At 41.5% G+C, this 20,137-nt stretch overlaps 1 protein-coding gene across 1 annotated transcript in view; it reads left to right on the forward strand.

The window, feature by feature from the left end:
- The window catches only part of PLCXD3 (phosphatidylinositol specific phospholipase C X domain containing 3), a 199,985-nt gene that overhangs the window by 115,400 nt on the left and 64,448 nt on the right, over nt 1-20,137 (forward strand). The window contains exon 2 of the mRNA XM_019983133.2: nt 7,883-8,591. Coding sequence (XP_019838692.1) covers nt 7,883-8,591 — 709 coding nt within the window. The remainder of the gene's footprint in view (nt 1-7,882; nt 8,592-20,137) is intronic.

Consider the following 20,137-nt stretch of genomic DNA (forward strand, 5'->3'; position numbering starts at 1 on the left):
AAGGAGAGAGAGCCAAGTTGTGTAGCCTAATTTTCTGAGAGATCTAAGAGGAAATGGTAAAGAAGAGAGGGGTCAATAATGACCTAATCCCATGTGAACTCATTTTGACGCACTGACTTGAATCAAATGTTTATTAATAAAGCTGGATATAGTAGTGAGCACAGGAGATGATAGGGTTTTTTTTTTTTTCGCTTTTGAGGAAGGTTACAATCTAGATGTACTTTATTTTCTTGAGCTCCAAAATTACTCAGATGGTGACTGCAGCCATGAAACTAAAAGACACTTGCTCCTTGGAAGAAAAGCTATGACAAACCTAGACGGCCTCTTAAAAAGCAGAGACATAACTTTGCTGACAAAGGTCCATATGGTCAAATCTGTGGTTTTTCCAGAAGCCTTTTATGGATGTGAGAGTTGGACCATATAGAAGGCTGAGCACCAAAGAATTGATGATTTTGAAGCCTGGTGTTGGAAAAGACTCTTGAGAGTCCCTTGGACTGCAAGGAGATCAAACCACTCAGTCCTAAAGGAAATTGACCCTGAACATTCACTGGAAGGACTAATGCTGAAGCTGAAGCTCCAACATTTTGGCCACCTGATGTGAAGAGAGAGCTCATTAGAAAAGACCCCAATGCTGGGAAAGATTGAAGGCAGGAGGAGAAGGGGATGGCAGAGGACGAGATGGTTGGATGGCATCACTGACTCAATGGACATGAATTGGAGCAAGCTCTAGGAAATGGTGAAGGACAGGGAAACCTGGCGTGCTGCAGTCCATGGAGTCACAAAGAGTTGGACATGCCTGAGAGACTGAGCAACAGTGAACAACAATCTAGATGAAAATTAATGTGTATGTTTGTGAGGGGATTGCAGGTGGAGAGCAAGATATAAAGATTGAATAAAAATTCAATGAATATAATGAACATTAGTTATATTGTCAAATAACAATTATTAGTTGATTAAAAGGAGCTATAGACTAACAAACTGTGAATTCAGGGGGAGGGAAGATTACCACAAGTGCCCAAATGTTTTGCCACAAATAAAGAAATACATGTAAGTTGCAAAAGAAGACTGCTGCTCCTGCTGCTGCTGCTGCTAAGTCGCTTCAGTTGTGTCTGACTCTGTGCGACCCCATAGACAGCAATCCACCAGGCTCCTCTGTCCCCGGGATTCTCCAGGCAAGAATACTGGAGTGGGGTGCCATATCCTTCTCCAATGCATGCATGCATGCTAAGTTGCTTCAGTCGTGTCCGACTCTATGAGACCCCATGGACAGCAGCCCACAAGGCTCCTCTGTCCACAGATTTCTCCAGACAAGAATACTGGAGTGGGTTGCCATTTCCTTCTCCCAAAAGAAGACTAGGAGTAAGACTTTAATGAAGGGAAGACAAGAGGGTAAGTTTAACTCCAAAACGGTCTCTTCCCATAGAAAGTGGAGATGCTGCCATCTGCCTATATTCTACTCTAGAAAAGGGAATTTGCTCAGTCATGTCCGACTCTTTGTGATCCCATGGACTGTAATCTACCAGGCTCCTCTGTCCATGGGATTTTCCAGGCAAGAATACTGGAGTGTGTTGCCATTTCCTTCTCTAGGAGATCTTCCCAACCCAGGGATTAGAACCTGGGCCTCCCACATTGTAGGCTGACGCTTTACCATCTGAGCCACCAGGGAAGTCCACCAAAAGGGGCCGCAAAAAATAAATCTACTCTTCTTTACTCACTCAGCAGTCTCCTTTTGGCTCACAGATTGCTGGTACATATGCTTCGGTACTCCTGTGGTGTTGGCCTTATCATCGCAAATGGTACCAAGATATCAAATATCCAGGAAACCTGTTCGCAGAAAGCAGGAGTCTTAAAAACCTTGCTGCTGCTGCTGCTGCTAAGTTGCTTCAGTCGTGTCCAACTCTGTGCAACCCCATAGATGGCAGCCCGCCAGGCTCCCCCGTCCCTGGGATTCTCCAGGCAAGAACACTGGAGTAGGTTGCCATTTCCTTCTCCAATGCATGAAAGGGAAAAGTGAAAGTGAAGTCGCTGGGTCGTGTCCGACTCCTAGCAACCCCACGGACTGCAGCCCTCCAGGCTCCTCCGTCCATGGGATTTTCCAGGCAAGAGTACTGGAGTGGGGTGCCATTGCTTAGCCCTGTGCTCAATAAAACAGGCACAGAACAAACAAGAAAAGAGAAATACAGAGTGTCGTGCATAAGCTTTGCAAGCAAGTTCAGTGCCCTGCAGAGGCCAGGAGGGGAGCAGTTCTTGTATTGATGGAGTCAGAGCCTGAATTCTAAGGTCAGGATATAGATATTAAAACTGCACACTCATGGGCACATCAAACCTTAGCCATATGGGCCTTTTTGTTCTGAAGGTTCACAGGTGAAATTGACTTGATACATTTTCTTTGATGTTTATTAAACCATAATTTTGTAGAATTTGAAATGGAATGATGGCTAAACTGAGAAACCAATCAGAAGTTCAGCTCAAAGAACTTTAATAGAAAATACTGGAAAGATACTGGAAAAGAGGTAATACTTATTAGATCAATTTTCTTAACATGGCAGAATGTAAATATTTAGGTGCTGTTCATTAAAATTTCAAGTTAATATATTAGACAGTTGGGTCTGTAGATGTCAAATCCTCTCATTAACCCCCAAAAGTTGTTATAGTCTGCATTAGTTAGCTATTGCTATGTAACAAATTATATGAAAATTTAATCACTTAAAACACAGTCTTTGTGGGTCAGGAATGTAGGCAAATATTCACCATATCCTAAGATCTCCCAAAGGCAGCAGTCAAGATTCCACTGGGGTAGGATGTACTTCCAAGCTTATTCATTGCCTGTTTCCAAGAAACAAAAGAAAATAACTTCTTTCATTCCATTCACTTATTCAGAGCTAGAGCAAAGGTTCTTGATTGAGCAGGGTTCATAATGGGAGTGGCCAGCTCTTGTCTGACTAAAGAGGACAGATCGAACCCAAAATTGAGAGGGTAAGTTCAGAATCATAGGTTCAACATTAAATATCATGTCCAAAGTATGAGTTGGAACTGTAGATGAGAAAAGAATAAGAGGACAGGAGGATAGGAATACTGAGCCAGTGTAGAAGCAAAATATTAGACCAGATAAGGCAGACAGGTTGTAGATTTCAGGGCTTCCCCAGTGGCTCAGCAGGTAAGGAATCTCACTGCAATGCAGGAGACGTGGATTCAACCGATTTAGGCATCAACAAAGAAATAGTGCTTAGCACTGTTTTGCTCATAGGCAGGTTCCTGGTTTTAAAGACAAAGGGCTGGGCCAGAGGTTTTCTCTGTTATTAAAAGTCATAAAGTAGTATTGCTATACTTTTGTTTTATGTTCAAATAAATAGAAAACAGTCTAGAGGAAATGTTGAAATTTGCGAGGAACTACTACTCCAAATGAAATTAAAAGCCCTGAAAATATTATTTCTTAGCCAACATTAGATTATGTATTTTCTCCCAAAATGCACAGGTAATGTTTTGTATTGATTGATAATTTAATTCTCCTCCCTCTTCAAACAGTATTTGCATCTGGTGATTTTTTTCTCTATGTCAGAGTCATCTAACTTAGAACAAACACTGGTGGGGGTGCCGATGGTTTCTTCTTCTGTTTGCTGTTTTTAATTTTTATCTTTACATTACCTTATTTTGATCTTAATAATAATTCCCAGATAGCTCAGTCGTAAAGAAGCCACCTGCCAATGAAGGGGACTTAAGAGACATGGATTTGATCCTTCAACTCCTGAAGGAGGAAATGGCAACTACTGCAGTATTCTTGCCAGGATAATCCCGTGGACAGAGGAGCCTGGCAGGCTACAGTCCATGGGGTCACAAAGAGTTGGACACGACTGAGCAACTGAGCACACGTACACACAACAAATTAATATTTTTATTAACATGTTGCAAACAAACAACAGCTCATTTCTGAAAGAACAAATCTAGTCATATTTAATTCCCTTTTTGCTTGCTTCCAATTATGACTTCTACCAGATTACAGAAGTAATCAATTTCTTTCATCCACCTTTTCTTCACATGCCTGCAAATCAATTATTAATTTTTTTGATTTTATAAATTAACCCTTATTTTGAGGGCTTATTAATTTATTTGTACCTATTTCAATCTTAGATCATTTCATTATAACTGTTCTTAAGCTTGCTTTTTTCTTTATTTAAACATATTCTTGCTGTATATTAAACCACAGTACAATTTAGTTTCATTTATATTAGCCATTGACTGAACAACAACTAATAAGTCAACATGCAGTAATTTAAATCTCTATTAAAATTTGTCAATGCCAGCTCCAAACAGTTTTCTTTATTCAGAAAGTGTTGACATTTTCTTCCCATACCATCTACTAAAGATAAATAGATCAGATAGTTTCAGATGAAATTAAATGCGGAATTTCTATATTTTTGGTACCATTCATTGTTTGAAAAATTCCATTAATTCTGAGGAGTTTTCTGTTCCAAATCTTAAAGGTAATGATTTTCAGGATATCAAAGTATTTTTCAAAATATTTTCTCTAACAACCTATCATGGCATTTGAAATTCATACTCTTGTGATTCCTGTGGGTTGTTTAATGCTAGCCAAAGATACATGTAGATGCCTGTAGGTACAGATTGACATATATATGGAATATAAACAAAGACAAGCATTGCATCACGGATAAAATGTGCTTTAAATAGCTTAGTAAAGGCCCTGAGGTGATGATAATACATTTAGAGATGTGTGTGTGTGTGTGTGTGTGTGTGTGTGTGTGTGTGTGTGTGTGCATGTGCACATTTTGGGTTGGAAGAGTGAAAAATCTAGAAAAAGCTGTACCTCAACGCATGCAGGTTAAGAGTGGGCAACCATGTATGAGAAAGCCTGAGTAACAGATGGGGAATAATAATATCTGCCTTTTTTAATGCGTGTAAAGTCCAGAATATATTAATTTTACCTATTTGATAAGTCATGTCCAAGAATTAAAGGAGGCTTTAAAAATAAAATTGAAATAATTTTTCTTTTTTGGTTCCAATAATATTTTAAATGGCAATCTGTACTTACAGATAAATCATACACGTGTTCATTGCTACATTTATGGAGGTTTAATATTTGCAACTGCTAAAAATAAATAATTAAATAGGTTCTCCCTAGGAAGAAATTCTACTAAATTTGGAAGTAACTCTAAAGAGAGCTGTCACTGTTTTTGAGAGGAAATATCTGTGAAGAAAATAGTCTATTAGCTAATTATTAAATACTATTAATTGTGTTAACCTGCAAGAAAAAGTAATTGTTCATTCAATGTGTAAAGTGTACCTGACTTCATATACATTCACAGTTGCCCAAATGCAGGGTCAAGAATAATGTTAAAATACCAGTACTGTACTTTTCTCTTACCTTATTTCTCTCTTCCTCTATTCCTATAACCTCCTGTGCTTTCCAAAGTACAGGTGGTAATACTGTTCGTCTACTTATGAAACAGGCTTCTTTATTCATTGAAATAAGCCCAATAGGCTTAAAATCAACCCAAAATAGAAGGAAAGGAAAAGATTTAGATAAAGCATTTGGGAAGTGATGAGTCCCTATTAATTCTACTGTATGGTCACTTATGCCACCTACGTGGAAAACCAGTTTTTGGACTTCTCTGGTGGTCCAGTGTTTAAGACTTTGCTGTCCAATGCAGGGAGTGTGGATTTGATCCCTAGTTGGGGGAGTTAAGATCCCATGTGCCTCATGCCTTCAAAAACCAAAGGTATAAAATAGAAGCAGTATTGTAACAAAATAAATAAAGACTTCAAAAATGGTCTGCATCAAAAATCTTTTTTAAAAAGAGAAAACCTGTGCTAATTAGTAGAGGAAATTCTTGGTTTACAGAAGTAGAAGATGATCTTTTGAATTTTAAAATATTGATTAAATGGGATTTTAAAAATTATTGTACAAACCATTTGGTCTGTTGGACTCCTCTGTGTACTATTATTGTTGAGTCACTAAGTCATGTGTGACTCTTCGCAAGCCCTCTTTGCTGGACTGCAGCACGCCAGGCTGCCCCGTCCTTCATTCAGTTCAGTTTAGTTGCATAGTCGTGTCCAGTTGTTTGCGACCCCATGGAGAGCAACATGCCAGGCTTCCCTGTCCATCACCAACTCCCAGAGCTTGCTCAAACTCAAGTCCATAGAGTCAGTGATGCTATCCAACCATCTCATCCTCTGCCATCCCCTTCTCCTCCTGTCTTCAATATTTCCAAACATCAAGGTCTTTTCCAGTGAGTCAGTTCTTCACAGCAGGTGGCCAAAGTATTGGAGTTTCAGCTTCAGCATCAATCCTTCCAATGAATATTTTGGACTAATTTCCTTTAGGATGGACTGGTTGGATCTCCTTGTTTTCCAAGGAACTCTCAAGAGTCTTCTCCAATACTACAGTTCAAAAGGATCAATTCTTTGGGGCTCACCTCTCTTTGTAGTCCAACTCTCACATCCATACATGACCACTGGAAAAACCATAGCTTAGAAGGACTTTTGTTGGCAAAGTAATGTCTCTGCTTTTTAATATGCTGTCTAGGTTGGTCATAGCTTTTCTTCCAAAGAGCAAGTGTCTTTTAATTTCATGGCTGTAGTCACCATCTGCAGTGATTTTGGAGCCCAAAAAGTCTATTACTGTTTCCACTGTTTCCCCATCAATTTGCCATGAAATGATGGGACCAGATGCCATGATCTTAGTTTTCTGAATGTTGAGTTTTAAGCCAACTTTTTCACTCTTCTCTTTCACTTTCATCAAGAGGCTCTTTAGGTCTTCTTTACTCTCTGTGATAAGGGTGGTGTCATCTGCATATCTGAGGTTATTGGTATTTCTCCCAGCAATCTTGATTCCAACTTGTGCTTCATCCAGCCTAGTGTTTCTCATGATGTACTTTGCATACAAGTTAAATAAACAGGGTGACAATATGTACCCTTGATGTGAGCCTTGATGTACTCCTTTCCCAATTTGGAACCAGTCCATTGTTCCACGTCTAGTTCTAACTGTTGCTTCTTCATCTGCATACAGATTTCTCAGGAGGCAGGTCGGGTGGTCTAGTATTCCCATCTCTTGAAGAATTCTCCAGTTTGTTGTGATCCACACAGTCAAAGGCTTTGGCGTAGTCAATAAAGCAGAAGTAGATGTTTTTTTGGAACTCTCTTCCTTTTTTTTGATCCAATTTGATCTCTGGTTCCTCTGCCTTTTCTGAAACCAGCTTGAGCATCTGGAAGTTCCCAGTTCACATACTGCTGAAGCCTGGCTTGGAGAATTATGAGCATTACTTGGCTAGTGTGTGAGATGAGTGCAATTGTGTGGTAGTTTGAGGATTCTTTGGCATTGCCTTACTTTGGGATCAGAATGCAAACAGACCTTTTCCAGTCCTGTGGCTACTACTGAGTTTTCCAAATTTGCTGGCATATTAAGTGCAGCACTTTCACAGCATCATCTTTCAGGATTTGAAATAGCTCAATTGGCATTCCATCACCTCCACTAGCTTTGTTTGTAGTGATGCTTCCTAAGGCCCACTTGTCTTCACATTCCAGGATATCTAAGTGAGTGATCACACCATCGTGGTTATCTGGGTCATGAAGATCTTTTTTGTATAGTGCTTCTGTGTATTACTGCCACCTCTTCTTAATATCTGCTGTTTTTGTTTGCTCAAATTCATGTCCATTGAGTCAGTGATGCCATCCAACCATCTCATACTAGGTTACAAAAAAAAAAAAAAAGACCCTTCTAAGACACTTGGATGTACTAGGTAAACGTTCCTTAGTGTTTCCTTTGGCTCATTTGAGGCAGAAATATGGACTCGGCAAGAGGGCAAGGAGTTGGGTAGGACAAAGGACTGAAATGTAACCATGTTGTGCCTTCTTATTCTTCTAGGATCTCATGACTCCTTCAGCTTCTACATTGATGAAGCCTCTCCAGTGGGGCCTGAACAGCCAGAAACTGTCCAGAATTTTGTCTCTGTGTTTGGAACTGTGGCCAAAAAGCTGATGCGAAAATGGCTAGCCACTCAAACCATGAACTTTACTGGTCAGCTAGGAGCTGGGATCCGTTACTTTGATCTTCGAATTTCCACCAAGCCCAGAGACCCCGACAATGAACTCTACTTTGCTCATGGTTTGTTCAGTGCCAAAGTCAATGAAGGTCTTGAGGAGATCAATGCATTCCTCACAGATCACCATAAGGAGGTAGTATTCTTGGACTTCAACCACTTTTATGGGATGCAGAAATATCACCATGAAAAACTGGTCCAAATGCTGAAAGACATCTATGGAAATAAAATGTGCCCAGCGATCTTTGCCCAGGAAGTGAGTCTAAAGTACCTGTGGGAGAAGGATTACCAAGTGCTGGTCTTCTACCACAGTCCGGTGGCTCTGGAAGTGCCCTTTCTCTGGCCTGGGCAGATGATGCCAGCACCCTGGGCCAACACCACAGACCCGGAAAAATTGATCCAGTTTCTTCAGGCATCCATCACCGAGAGAAGGAAGAAGGGATCGTTTTTCATATCTCAGGTGGTGCTGACTCCCAAAGCAAGCACCGTGGTCAAAGGGGTGGCCAGTGGTCTCAGAGAAACTATCACAGAAAGGTAAGTGTCCTTAAGTTCTCAGGGGAAATGTTTAGGCAGTTTAATCCAACATCAAAGAGCTGTTAAGTGATGGAGCGGATTCACACCCGTGTATGTTAGTTTCCCAGGGCTGTCACCACAAAGTGCCACAAACTGGGTGGCTTAAGACAGAAGAAATTTACCACCCCTCAGTTCCAGAGGCTAAAAGTCTGAAATCAAGGTGTCAGCAGGCTGGCTCCTTCTGAGGGCTCCGTGGGAGAGTCTTTCCCGTGCCACTCCCCTAACTTCTGGTGACAGTTGCCATCCCTTGTGGTCCTTAGCTTACAGATGCATCACGCCCATCTCTGCCTCCATCTTTACATGATATTCTTCCCTGTTTCTCTGTCATCTCTTCTTGTAAGGACACTAGTCATATTGGACTAGGGCCTGCCCTAGTGACTTCATCTCAACTTAATTACATCTGTAAATGTCCTTTTTTCAAATAAGTTTACACTTAACAGATGTTGGGAATTAGGACTTCAGTATGTCATTTTGTGGGCTTTCCTGGGAGCTCAGCAGTAAAGAACCCACCTACAGTGCAGGAGATGCAGGTTAGATCCCTGGGTTTGGAAGATCCCCTGGAGAAGGAAATGGCAACCCATTCCAGTATTCTTGCCTAAGAAATCCCATGGACAGAGGAGGCGGAAGCTGGTGGGCTACAGTCCATGGGGTGCAAAGAGCTGGACACAATTTAGCAACTAAACAATAACAATAACACCGTGTCATTCTGTGGGACATAGATCAACCCACAGGAACATGGATTTTTGTCTTTGCTTTTGCTGTACCACATGGCTTGCTGGGTTTTAGTTACCCAACCAGAGATCAAACCTGGACCCCTTGCAGTGGAAGTGTGGAAACCTAACCACTGGCTCATCCAGGGAATTCCCACATTATGCATTTTGACCCCATATCTAGTTATCTTTTCATAGCACTCCTTTTCATATGTGCTTAGCATTATATAGATAACAAAGCTCTTTCTCTACTGTTTTCAGAGTATTTTCACATACCTGATTCCATTTGACCTGCATAATAATTCTGGAAAGTAGATACTATATTACAGATAAAAATTAAACTTCAGAAACATGAAATGTTTTGCCTAAAGCCACCTGGACAATGAATAGTGAACCAAAGACTCAAACCCCATTTTTCCCAAGTTGTGTTCTGTGTCTTTACACTTTATCCAAAGCAACACTCAATCTCCAGAGAATAGGCTTTCCACTGGTCAAGCCCAGACACACCTGTAGGGCAGTGGTCATCTGTGAGCCACAATTAGCAATCACTAAAGACATCTGTAACTCATTCCCCAATACAACATCTATCATTGTACATATTGCTTATTCTTTTGAGTTAAACTATTAAACAAGGCAAACATTGAAAAGCAAACACGGTTCCTATCACAGCCTTTAACTTTAATTGGTATTTTGAATTATGGTAAGGAGACAGAGAATGAATGTTTTGCTTAAGGTCTTGTAGGGAAAGACAAGAAAATTAAAAGACTGGGAAGTGGAAATGCTATGGATGTCCTTTAGAGGTGAAAATACTAAATGGTGGGAAATGGCAGGTGAAATTAGTAATGGGGCAGAAACAGATTTGTATGAAGACTTTTAGGCAGGCTACAGGGAATGTCATCCTATGAGCCATGGGGAGCTAGAAAATGATATTTAACAGTGGAGTGACTCGATCAGGTCTGCATTTGCAGTGGATAATAGGTGAAGCATGGGGGGTAAATGGAATGGAGAGACCTAGCAGTTAAGAAGCGCATGGAACTGTTTTAGCAATCATATGAAAGCTCAAGTGAGGAAGTAAGAAAATGGAGAAGGGGACAGTATGCCACAGCAAAAGTTAGAATGACTATTTAGCTATGTGGTGTGAATGAGAGAAAAGGGAAGTAGAATGAGTGATGGATGCATTCACAGAGGCAAAAATCAAAGATACAGGGACTTGGTAAAAACATGAGGAAGATCCGATCAGGATTGTGTTAAATTTGTTTGCTCAGTCCCTCAGTTGTGTCCAACTCTTAGGGATCCCGTGGATTGTAGCCCATCCATGGGCTGCTTGTCCATGGAATTTTTCAGGTAAAAATACTGGAATGTGTTGCCATTTCTTCTTCCAGGGAATCTTCCCAATTTAGGGAATGAACCCACATCTCTTGTGTCTCCTGCATTGGCAGGTGGATTTTTTTACCACTGCGCCACCTAGGAAGCCCCATGCTAAATTTAAAGTCCTAGAAAGACATCCAAGTAGAGGTGGCCAGTTGATCATTAGGAATATAGGTTAACATTTTTGGGAAATACTATATTTTTTGGCAATGACAGGCACAGGACCTTGGAGAGGACAAATTCCTCCATACATAATTATAACTTCCTTCTGTTATTCAGATATTTGCTAGGATCTCCTTGTTCCTTTGATACAAATAAGATTCCCAACCCTTCACTGTACACTGTATGCAAATGTAAAGCTTTCCCTAAAATTTCTGCTGATGTCTAGATTTCTTCCATTCATATAGAATGAGCCCTTGCTCTACTGGATTTGTGTCATTTTATGAATTGATTGTCCAAGGTGGCCTGTCCATGTTCCACCCTCTATACCCTGAGACGCGAAACTTGCTTCTTGCTTAATTTCTATATAATGGTTTATTCAGACTTTACTAAGGATCTGAGCAGACAAGGGAGGTTTTATAATCATAATGTAGATGACTTAAAGTTGAACTTCAGATTCATCTGGAATTATGAATCTCCTGGCCTGGAATATCTTTTGATGACATCTGTACCACTTTTCACCCTAGACTCAAGTCCTCTGACAGAATCTTCTCCTTATCCTTTTCTCACCTGCTTTCTCCCCTTACCCCCAGATTGCAGTGGAGACACTACACTCGCCTCTAGATTACTACACCAAACTATCCACCTGTCTCCCTGGCCCTAAGCCTACATTCAGTTAGTCATCAATGTGTTCAGCAGAACAAGAAAACCATTTCTTTAATAGAACCACCTTCTATAACAATTAATTGTTCTCATAAATAACAACTTACCACTTATCTTACCTATTTAAAAATGAGGGCATTATATACACAGAAGAATGTGTTATTTTCAAACTTACCCCATAGAGCCCCAAGATTTTAAGAAATCCCCACTAGAGGTGGGGAAGGGGCAGGAGAGGGTGACTGACTCTAATTTTCTTCATTCTTGCTGTAACTTTAATTAAGAAAAAGAATCTTTACTTCCAACATTTATGTATTGGGCCTGAAAGGAATCTTCCCTTCCAGCTTTACCTTCTGCTGTTTTAGTCTATGCTTAGGAAAACACTTTTCCATACAATTTGCCTACTTTGCATTTGGCCAGGAACCACACCCCGATTCCATACTTGTGTAAGGAATAGTCTTTGGGAAGCCGAGAAGGAAAATCTACTCAAGGAACAAATGACTTTCATTTTTCTCTCTTATGGACTTTCATGCAGTGTGGGATTTTACAAGTTATAAATTGAACAGCTCTCTGGTTACATATGCTCTAGTACAGCATTAACAAAATAGGATTTATAAAGATTAGAAAAGTTAGGAGAGTATTGAAAATATTAATGTATATCTACACAACTGTCCCCAAAGAATCACAATGCACATTAGCATATAAAAGGCACTAGCCAGTATTTTAGTGAATAATCCTATTTAAATTTAACTAATACAATTTTTTCCAAGCACTTAATTTTTTTCCAGATAACACTTATTAACACCCCATGGAATTAATTTGGACAGAATGTCCTCAGCCATCTGCTCTGATTCAGAACTTCTCATTGGCCTCTGGCTTATATGTCTGATAGCAGAGCTGTTTCAGTAAAAAGGGAGCTTCCCCGGGTAGTGCTAGTGGTAAAGAATCCACCTCCAGGTAGATGTAAGAGATGTGGGTTCCATCCCTGGGTTAGAAAGATCCCCTTGGAGGAGGGCATGGCAACCTACCCCAGTACTCTTGCCTGGAGAATCCCATGAACAGAGGAGCCTGGAGGGCTACAGTCCGTAGGATTGCAAAGAGTGAGACCTGACTGAAGCAACTTAACATGCACATCAGTAAAAAGAGCTTCCCTGTTGGCTCAGTGGTCCCTGGGCTGGGAAGATCCCCTGGAGAAGGAAATGACAACCCACTCCAGTATTCTTTCCTGGGAAATCCCACAGACAGTAGCCTGGTAGGCTACAGTCCACAGTGTCGCAAGAGGCAGCACGACTTAGCATTTAAACAGCAACAACAGCAAATCAGTGGAAAGAGGGAGTGGAAAAAGAGTTTAAAAAGTAGAAATGAAGACTCTATAGGTAGAGTCAACCTTTTGTCTCTAGAATTATGCATATGACTTGCAAATGATTTGTGAATATGTCTGAACCTTGACCATAATACTTGTGCTATAAGCATTCTCAGTGGAGTTTGTCTCAGTCCTCAAAGACCTTCTTTTAAACCAACTGCAAAGCCTGTGTTTGCCTATGGTGTTAATGTGATATCCAGAGGTTTAGTTTGGTTTGGACATATTTCAGCTTTCTGGGTATGCCTAGGATAGAGCTTCCCTGGTGGCTCAGACAGTAAAGAATCTGCCTGCAATGCAGGAGACCTGGGTTTGATCCCTGGTTGGAAAGATTCCCTGGAGAAGGGAATGGCTACCCACTCCAGTATTCTTGTCTGGAGAATTCCATGGACAGAGGAGCCTGGTGGGCTACAGTCTATGGGTTCACAAACAGTCTGACATGACTGAGCAACTGACACTTTCATTTTCTATAGGGAAATATCACTGTCAGTCCTCAGATGATGCCTTGCAAAGGTGACTTACTCCTGAAACAGTGAAAGAATACTTGACTCTCCAAAAACATGTTCCTTTCTCATCTCACCAAGTGATGAAGCCCACAAAAAAGACTTTTTCTGCACTTTTCTTTTGCTATTGTGCCAAAGCTGCTCATTCAGAAAATCTTTTGCCACTAAAGAGGAAGTCTCTAGGCAATGTTAAGACTTCTCTGGACCTTGGTGTATTTTCATTTGTAAAATTTGGAGTTTGAATTCAATTATCTCCAAGATCTTTCTGAGTTCTAAGATCCTACATTTCTGCACCTGACAGGTTTCTCTATAATTTTTCATTATGTCTAATATTTGGGTTAACAAAACTCTGAGCACATCAATTTAGAAAACAGTGTTTTAAGATGTGGGTGGCTTTCAGGGAAACTAAACCCATCTTGGATTTAGGTACCGTAACTTTCAATCTGGCCACTGGTTCCAAATACTGCAGATGCGTTCTCTACATTTTAGTAATGCCAACAGACACAGATTTTAATTTCTTAAAGACCTATTTTTAATTTATTTTTCAAACACCAGCTTTTGCACCTCACCCCCACGGAATTCACACCTTCTTAAAAAGAAGGTGCATAACTTGAGTCAAGTCCTTCTCTAATTTGTGGAAGTTTATTAAATCATAGGTTTTTTAGTTAAAAAAATTCATTAGACCACCTGTCAGAATATTTAAGGAGCAGTGCATTTTTGTAAGTAAATTGATGCTGGATTAATTTAGACAGTGTTTATACAAGTCAACAATTTAGATGATGATGATGAAGATAACAGTAATAGTAATGATGATTTATTAAGTACTCTCTATGGTGGCTCAGTGGTAATTAGTCTGCCTGCCAATGTAGGAGACGCAGGTTTGATCCCTAGGTCAGGAAGATGCACTGGAAAGAAGGAAGGAAATGGCAACCTGAGCCAGTATTCTTGCCTGGGAAATCCCATGGACAGAGGAGCCTAGCGGGCTACAGTCCATGGGGTCACAAGAGTCAGACACAACTCAGTGACTAAACACACACACACACAGACACACACACCTATTTAATACTAATTGCCCTGCCCATTTATTCTCATGATCACAGTCATTGCCTTGAAGGTAAGGCAGAAGGATGTGGATAGGTTTTAATAAGCTCCACTTTCATCCAGCTGAGGAAAGGAAGACAACTACATTTGTTGAGCCCTCTTTCTGTGCCAGGCACTGTGCTAAGTATTTTACATGACTTGTATCCATTTAATCTTCCCTGTAGCCTTACAAAGTAGGCATCACATCCATAAGAGATGGAAAACCCAGCCTGAGAAGTGTCTAGCTTGCTCAAAGTCCCATATTAGTTTACAAAGCCAGGATTATTTTTTGGATTGGACTCCAAGTCACATGTTTACTTCTATAAATTAGGTGAGATTCACATTTCTTAGCAGTGAGTGCATATACTACATCATTTGTCATCTTGGAGGGCAGAGTCAGATCTGAAGTGTTGGGAAGGTAAAGTGTACTGGAAGTGGAGTGGGCAAGGCTATGAAAGAGCAGATATTAAGTGTAGGCTTTGCCTCAAGATCCCATGCTGCCAGGGGTCCCCCAGGGATGCACTGCTGTTGAATAATAAAAAGGAAGGGAACTTTGAGGTGAGCTGGCTCTGTCCTCCTTGCTTTGTGCCTATTGCTCCTTTGACTGTTTTCCATTTAGTAAGGAAACTGAGGCTGGAGGAATACTAAAATGTAGCCCAAGGTCACAGAGCTGTTGGCAAAAATGGAATCATAATCCAGGTCTCCCAGCTTGCAGACAGAGTTCCACCCTCCACACCTCAGGGAGGAATGTGGACAGAAAATGGACAGGAAGACCAGGATAGGTCAGTGGCCATCAAGCTGCAGGAGACAACATGGTAGAGAGGACCAGCTCTCAGCCTGCACTGTTCCCAATAAACCACGGTGCTCCGGGGCCTTGAATGGAGGGGTGAGAGGCTGGGCCTGGGGTGCTGACCTTCATGGGGCCCTCTCTTTCTGCTGCGCAAGCACAATGGACTTTTTTTCCATTCAGCGGAGACACCCCAGCTCACAACAGCTCCCCAGAGAACACTCCTGCTGCGTGATTTACTCCGTCAGTGCCTGGGCTCAGCAGGTCTGGGCTGGTCTCTGAGAAGTTGTTCCCTTGTAGCACCACTCAACATAGCAGTTCTGGGGAGCAGAGAAACACCTCACTGAAGGAATGGGAATCAGAATGGTTCAAAGGCTGCTACAGGTGACATCAATCTTCATGAAGAACAGCTTTCTGGCTCCACCTCCAGACCACATGGCCAAGTATGTCAGAACATTAGTTGTTGTTCAACCACTCAGTCATGTGTCACTCTTTGTGACCCCATGGACTGCAGCACACCAGGCCTCCCTGTCCATCACCAACTCCTGGAGTTTGCTCAAACTCATGTCCATTGAGTCAGTGATGCCATCCAACCGTCTCATCCTCTGTTGTTCCCTTCTCCTCCTGCCTTCAATCTTTCCCAGCATCAGTCTTTCCTAAAAAGTCGGCTCTTCGCATCTGGTGGCCCAAGTATTGGAGCTTCAGCTTCACCATTAGTACTTCCAATGAATATTCAGGGTTGATTTCCTTTAGAATTGACTGGTTTGATCTCCTTGCAGTCCAAGGGACTCTCAAGAGTCTTCTTCAGCACCACAGTTCAAAAGCATCAATTCTTCGACGCTCAGAGCTTTGGTAGAGCAGATCTATTATCAGTCTATTCTGTAAAAGGGAAAGCTGCCTTCTCAGGCTACATATGCCTAAGGAGAAAGAATATCAAGGACATTACGTAAAACTGGCACTAGAATAATCATTGTTTATAAGATGCTAGTATCATGTTTCACTTTTCAACATATATTTATTAGAAGCTTCATTTATTCAACAGATGATATTCCCAGTTTGCAGTTTAGAAAACTAAAGGTCAAAAAGGCTAAATAATTTGTTCAGATGATGGTGTGAGCTAGTGCTGGGATCAAATCAGAATCTGGTCTTTTGAAAAAACTTTAATTCGCAAAGATAGACTTGTGTTCATAGCAGCACTATTTATAATAACCAAGACAAGGAAACAGTCCAAGTGCCTGTCAAAAGATAATTGGTTTAAGAAAGGTAAGGGATGTGTGTGTGTGTGTGTGTGCATGCGTGTGCACGCACACATGTGTGCTCGCAAGCTCACTTGAGCGAATGTGCTCAGTCATATCAGACTGTTTGCAACCCTATGGACTGTAGCTTGACAGGCTCCTCTGTCCATGGGATTTTCCAGGCAAAATAATGGAGTGGGTTGCCATTTCCTCCTCCAAGAGATCTTCCAACCCAGCAATCAAACTGTGTCTCCTGCATTAAAGACAAGTTCTTTACTGCTGAGCCAGTGGGGAAGCCATATATATGCACAATGGAATATTACTCAGTCATAAAAAGAATGAAATGTTGCAATTTACATCAACATGGGTGAACCTAGAGATTATCTTACTAACTGAAGAAAGTCCCATAGAGAAAGACAAATATATGATATCACTTATATGTGGAATATAAAAAATAATACAAATGAACCTATATGCAAAACAGAAATAGATTCACAGACATGGAAAACAAATTTATGGTTACCAAAGAGAATATAGGGAAAAGAGAGGGAAGGATAGTTGGAATTGGAAGTATGGGGATTAATAGGTATAAGCTACTATATATAGATGGGGAAGCAGTGGAAACAGTGTCAGACTTTATTTTGGGGGGTTCCAAAATCACTGCAGATGGTGACTGCAGCCATGAAATTAAAAGACACTTACTCCTTGGAAGAAAAGTTATGACCAACCTAGATAGCATATTCAAAAGCAGAGACATTACTTTGCCAACAAAGGTCTGTCTAGTCAAGACTATGGTTTTTCCAGTGGTCATGTATGGATGTGAGAGTTGGACTGTGAAGAAAGCTGAGTGCCAAAGAATTGATGCTTTTGAATTGTGGTGTTGGAGAAGACTCTTGAGAGTCCCTTGGACTGCAAGGAGATCCAACCAGTTCATTCTGAAGGAGATCAGTACTGGGTGTTCTTTGGAAAGACTGATGCTAAAGCTGAAACTCCAGTACTTTGGCCACCTCATGCGAAGAGTTGACTCATTGGGAAAGACTCTGATGCTGGGAGGGACTGGGGGCAGGAGGAGAAGGGGACAACAGAGGATGAGATGGCTGGATGGCATCACCGACTTGATGGACATGAGTCTGAGTGAACTCCGGGAGTTGGTGATGGACAGGGAGGCCTGGCGTGCTGCGATTCATGGGGTGGCAAAGAGTCGGACACGACTGAGCGACTGAACTGAACTGAACTATGTACAAAACAGATAGTGAAGTGGAATCACTCAGTTGTGTCTGACTCTTTGCAGTCCCGTGGACTGTAGCCTGCCAGGCTCCTCCATCCATGAGATTTCCTAGGCGAGGACATTGGAGTGAGTTGCTATTTCCTTTTCCAGGGGATCTTCCCAACCCAGGGATCAAACCTGGGTCTTCTACATTGCAGGCAGATTCTTTACCATCTGAGCCATCAAGGAAGCCCAAAGCAACAGGTATTTACTGTGAAGCACAGGGAACTGTATTCAATATATTATAATAACCTATAATGGAAAATAATCTGGAAAAAATATATACACAATGGAATCACTTTGCTGTACACCTGAAACAACACAATATTGTAAATCAATTATACTCCAGTTTAAAAAAAGAATCTAGGTCTTTTGAACCACTAGAAGAAGGAATCTGGCTTGTAAATCAAAGGAAGCTCCAGAAAGCAAATTTTCTTCTAGCCCAGGGCTTAGCAAACTGAGCAGTGCTATGCTACCCTCTGAGGTTATGATTCATGAGTCTGATGCTCAAAGAGTTTCATTTCTAACACATGAGGCTCACTTTGAGTAACACTGCTCTTGTTTGCAGAAAATGTGTGCCTCAACTGTCCCTACCCACAGATGCACTTGGTTTTAAGCAATCTAAAAGAGAATCAACTCCAAGATTTATCTATCAGTCCCTCCCCACCCCAGGTTCAGGTATTTCTTCCTTAACTCTAAGCTATGACTCCTCTAAGTTCAAATTTTCTTGTCCTATCACTAGGGTAGAGCTGCCCATCATCAATTTCCAAATAATTGTTGTAGTTGTTGTTCAGTCGCTAATTCATATCAGACTCCTTGTAACCCCATGGACTGCAGCACATCAGGCTCCTCTGTCTTCCACCATCTCCTGGAGTTTGCTCAGATTCATGTACATTTAGTCAGTGATGCCATCCAGCCATCTCATCCTCTGTCACTCCCTTCTCCTTTTGCCTTCTATCTTTCCCAGCATCAGAGTCTTTTCCAAAGAGTCAGCCCTTTGCATCAGGTGGCCAAAGTATTGGAACTTCAGCTTCAGCATCAGTCCTTCCAATGAATATTAAGGGTTGATTTCCTTTAGGGTTGACTGGTTCAATATCCCTACAGTCCAGTGAACTCTCAAGAGTCTTTTCCAGACCCACAATTTGAAAGCATCGGTTCTTTGGCACTCAGCCTCCATCATGATCCAAATAATGGTCCTCTGCTATTCTCTCCCTTGTATCTTCTCTCCCACGTCATGGATGATTGTGCTTCAAAAACACAGGCAAAGTCTCCTAGGAGGGATTCTTTGTTCCCCTGGGCTCTAAAGCACACCTCATGGAAGAAGCCTTAGTAACTTCCAGACTCAGTGTCTTTCACCAAAACCAATTAACATTTCAGCACCAATTAACACCATGGCTCTTTGCAACCCAATGGCCACCCCAGCCCTGATTTCAAACAGTAAAAAAAAAAAAAAAAAATTCTGTAACAGCTTCCAGCCATGAGGCTCTGTGACAGAAGAGTGATTTTAGCCCAGGTCATGCTGGGGTATGGAAGGAGGGAGGGCTGTCTGTAACTCTTTCTTAACAACTTTGACCCAAGAGTTTTTGAAGCAGGAGTGCATATAAAAGCTTTTTCTCTCCTTCATTCTGCTGATGTTGTAAGATTAAAGTACAGGCAAATGTAGATAGGCACCTTTCATTATCTGTGGCAGGAGAGCCAAAGACTAGAGAGAATTGCCAAGCTACTGAGAAGTTGGATACCCATTCAGTGCCTGCTGAGTGTGTGTGTGTGTTTGTGTGTGTCTGTGTATGTGTGGAGAAATTGCCAGCTGAGTGTGTGTGTGTGTGTGTATGTGTGTGTGAGAGAGAGAGACAAAGAGAGAAAAAAACATACTTTTCTAAAAAACACAGCTTAGGATAGAGGTCTACTCATTCTAGGACTTCCCTGGTGGCTCAGACGGTAAAGCATCTGCCTGCAATGTGGGAGGCCCAGGTTCTATCCCTGGGTTGGGAAGATCCCCTGGAGAAGGAAATGGCAACCCACTCCAGTACTCTTGCCTGGAAAATTCCACGGACTGAGGAGCCTGGTAGACTACAGTCCATGGGGTTGCAAAGAGTTGGACACGACCGAATGACTTCACTTTTTACTCTAATAAATCTCTCTGGAGCTCTGTTTTCTTAGATGGAGTTGATGGAGTTTAATATCTAAAGAAAAACAAACCTAGTGTATAGCTGGCACTCACAAAGAGGTAAGAGCAGGGGGATTGATGGGGGTAGAAGGAATAAAGAGGAAATGTCCAGGCAGCAGGGATGTCAGCCAGGTCAAGGCACAGTAGGGTGGACGTTCAGCGAGCAACTAAGGGGAGGGGAGGCTTGTTTGGGACTTGAAAAGAACTGTGA

The sequence above is a fragment of the Bos indicus genome, chromosome 20 (assembly GCF_029378745.1).
Source record: "Bos indicus isolate NIAB-ARS_2022 breed Sahiwal x Tharparkar chromosome 20, NIAB-ARS_B.indTharparkar_mat_pri_1.0, whole genome shotgun sequence".
NCBI lineage: Eukaryota > Metazoa > Chordata > Mammalia > Artiodactyla > Bovidae > Bos > Bos indicus.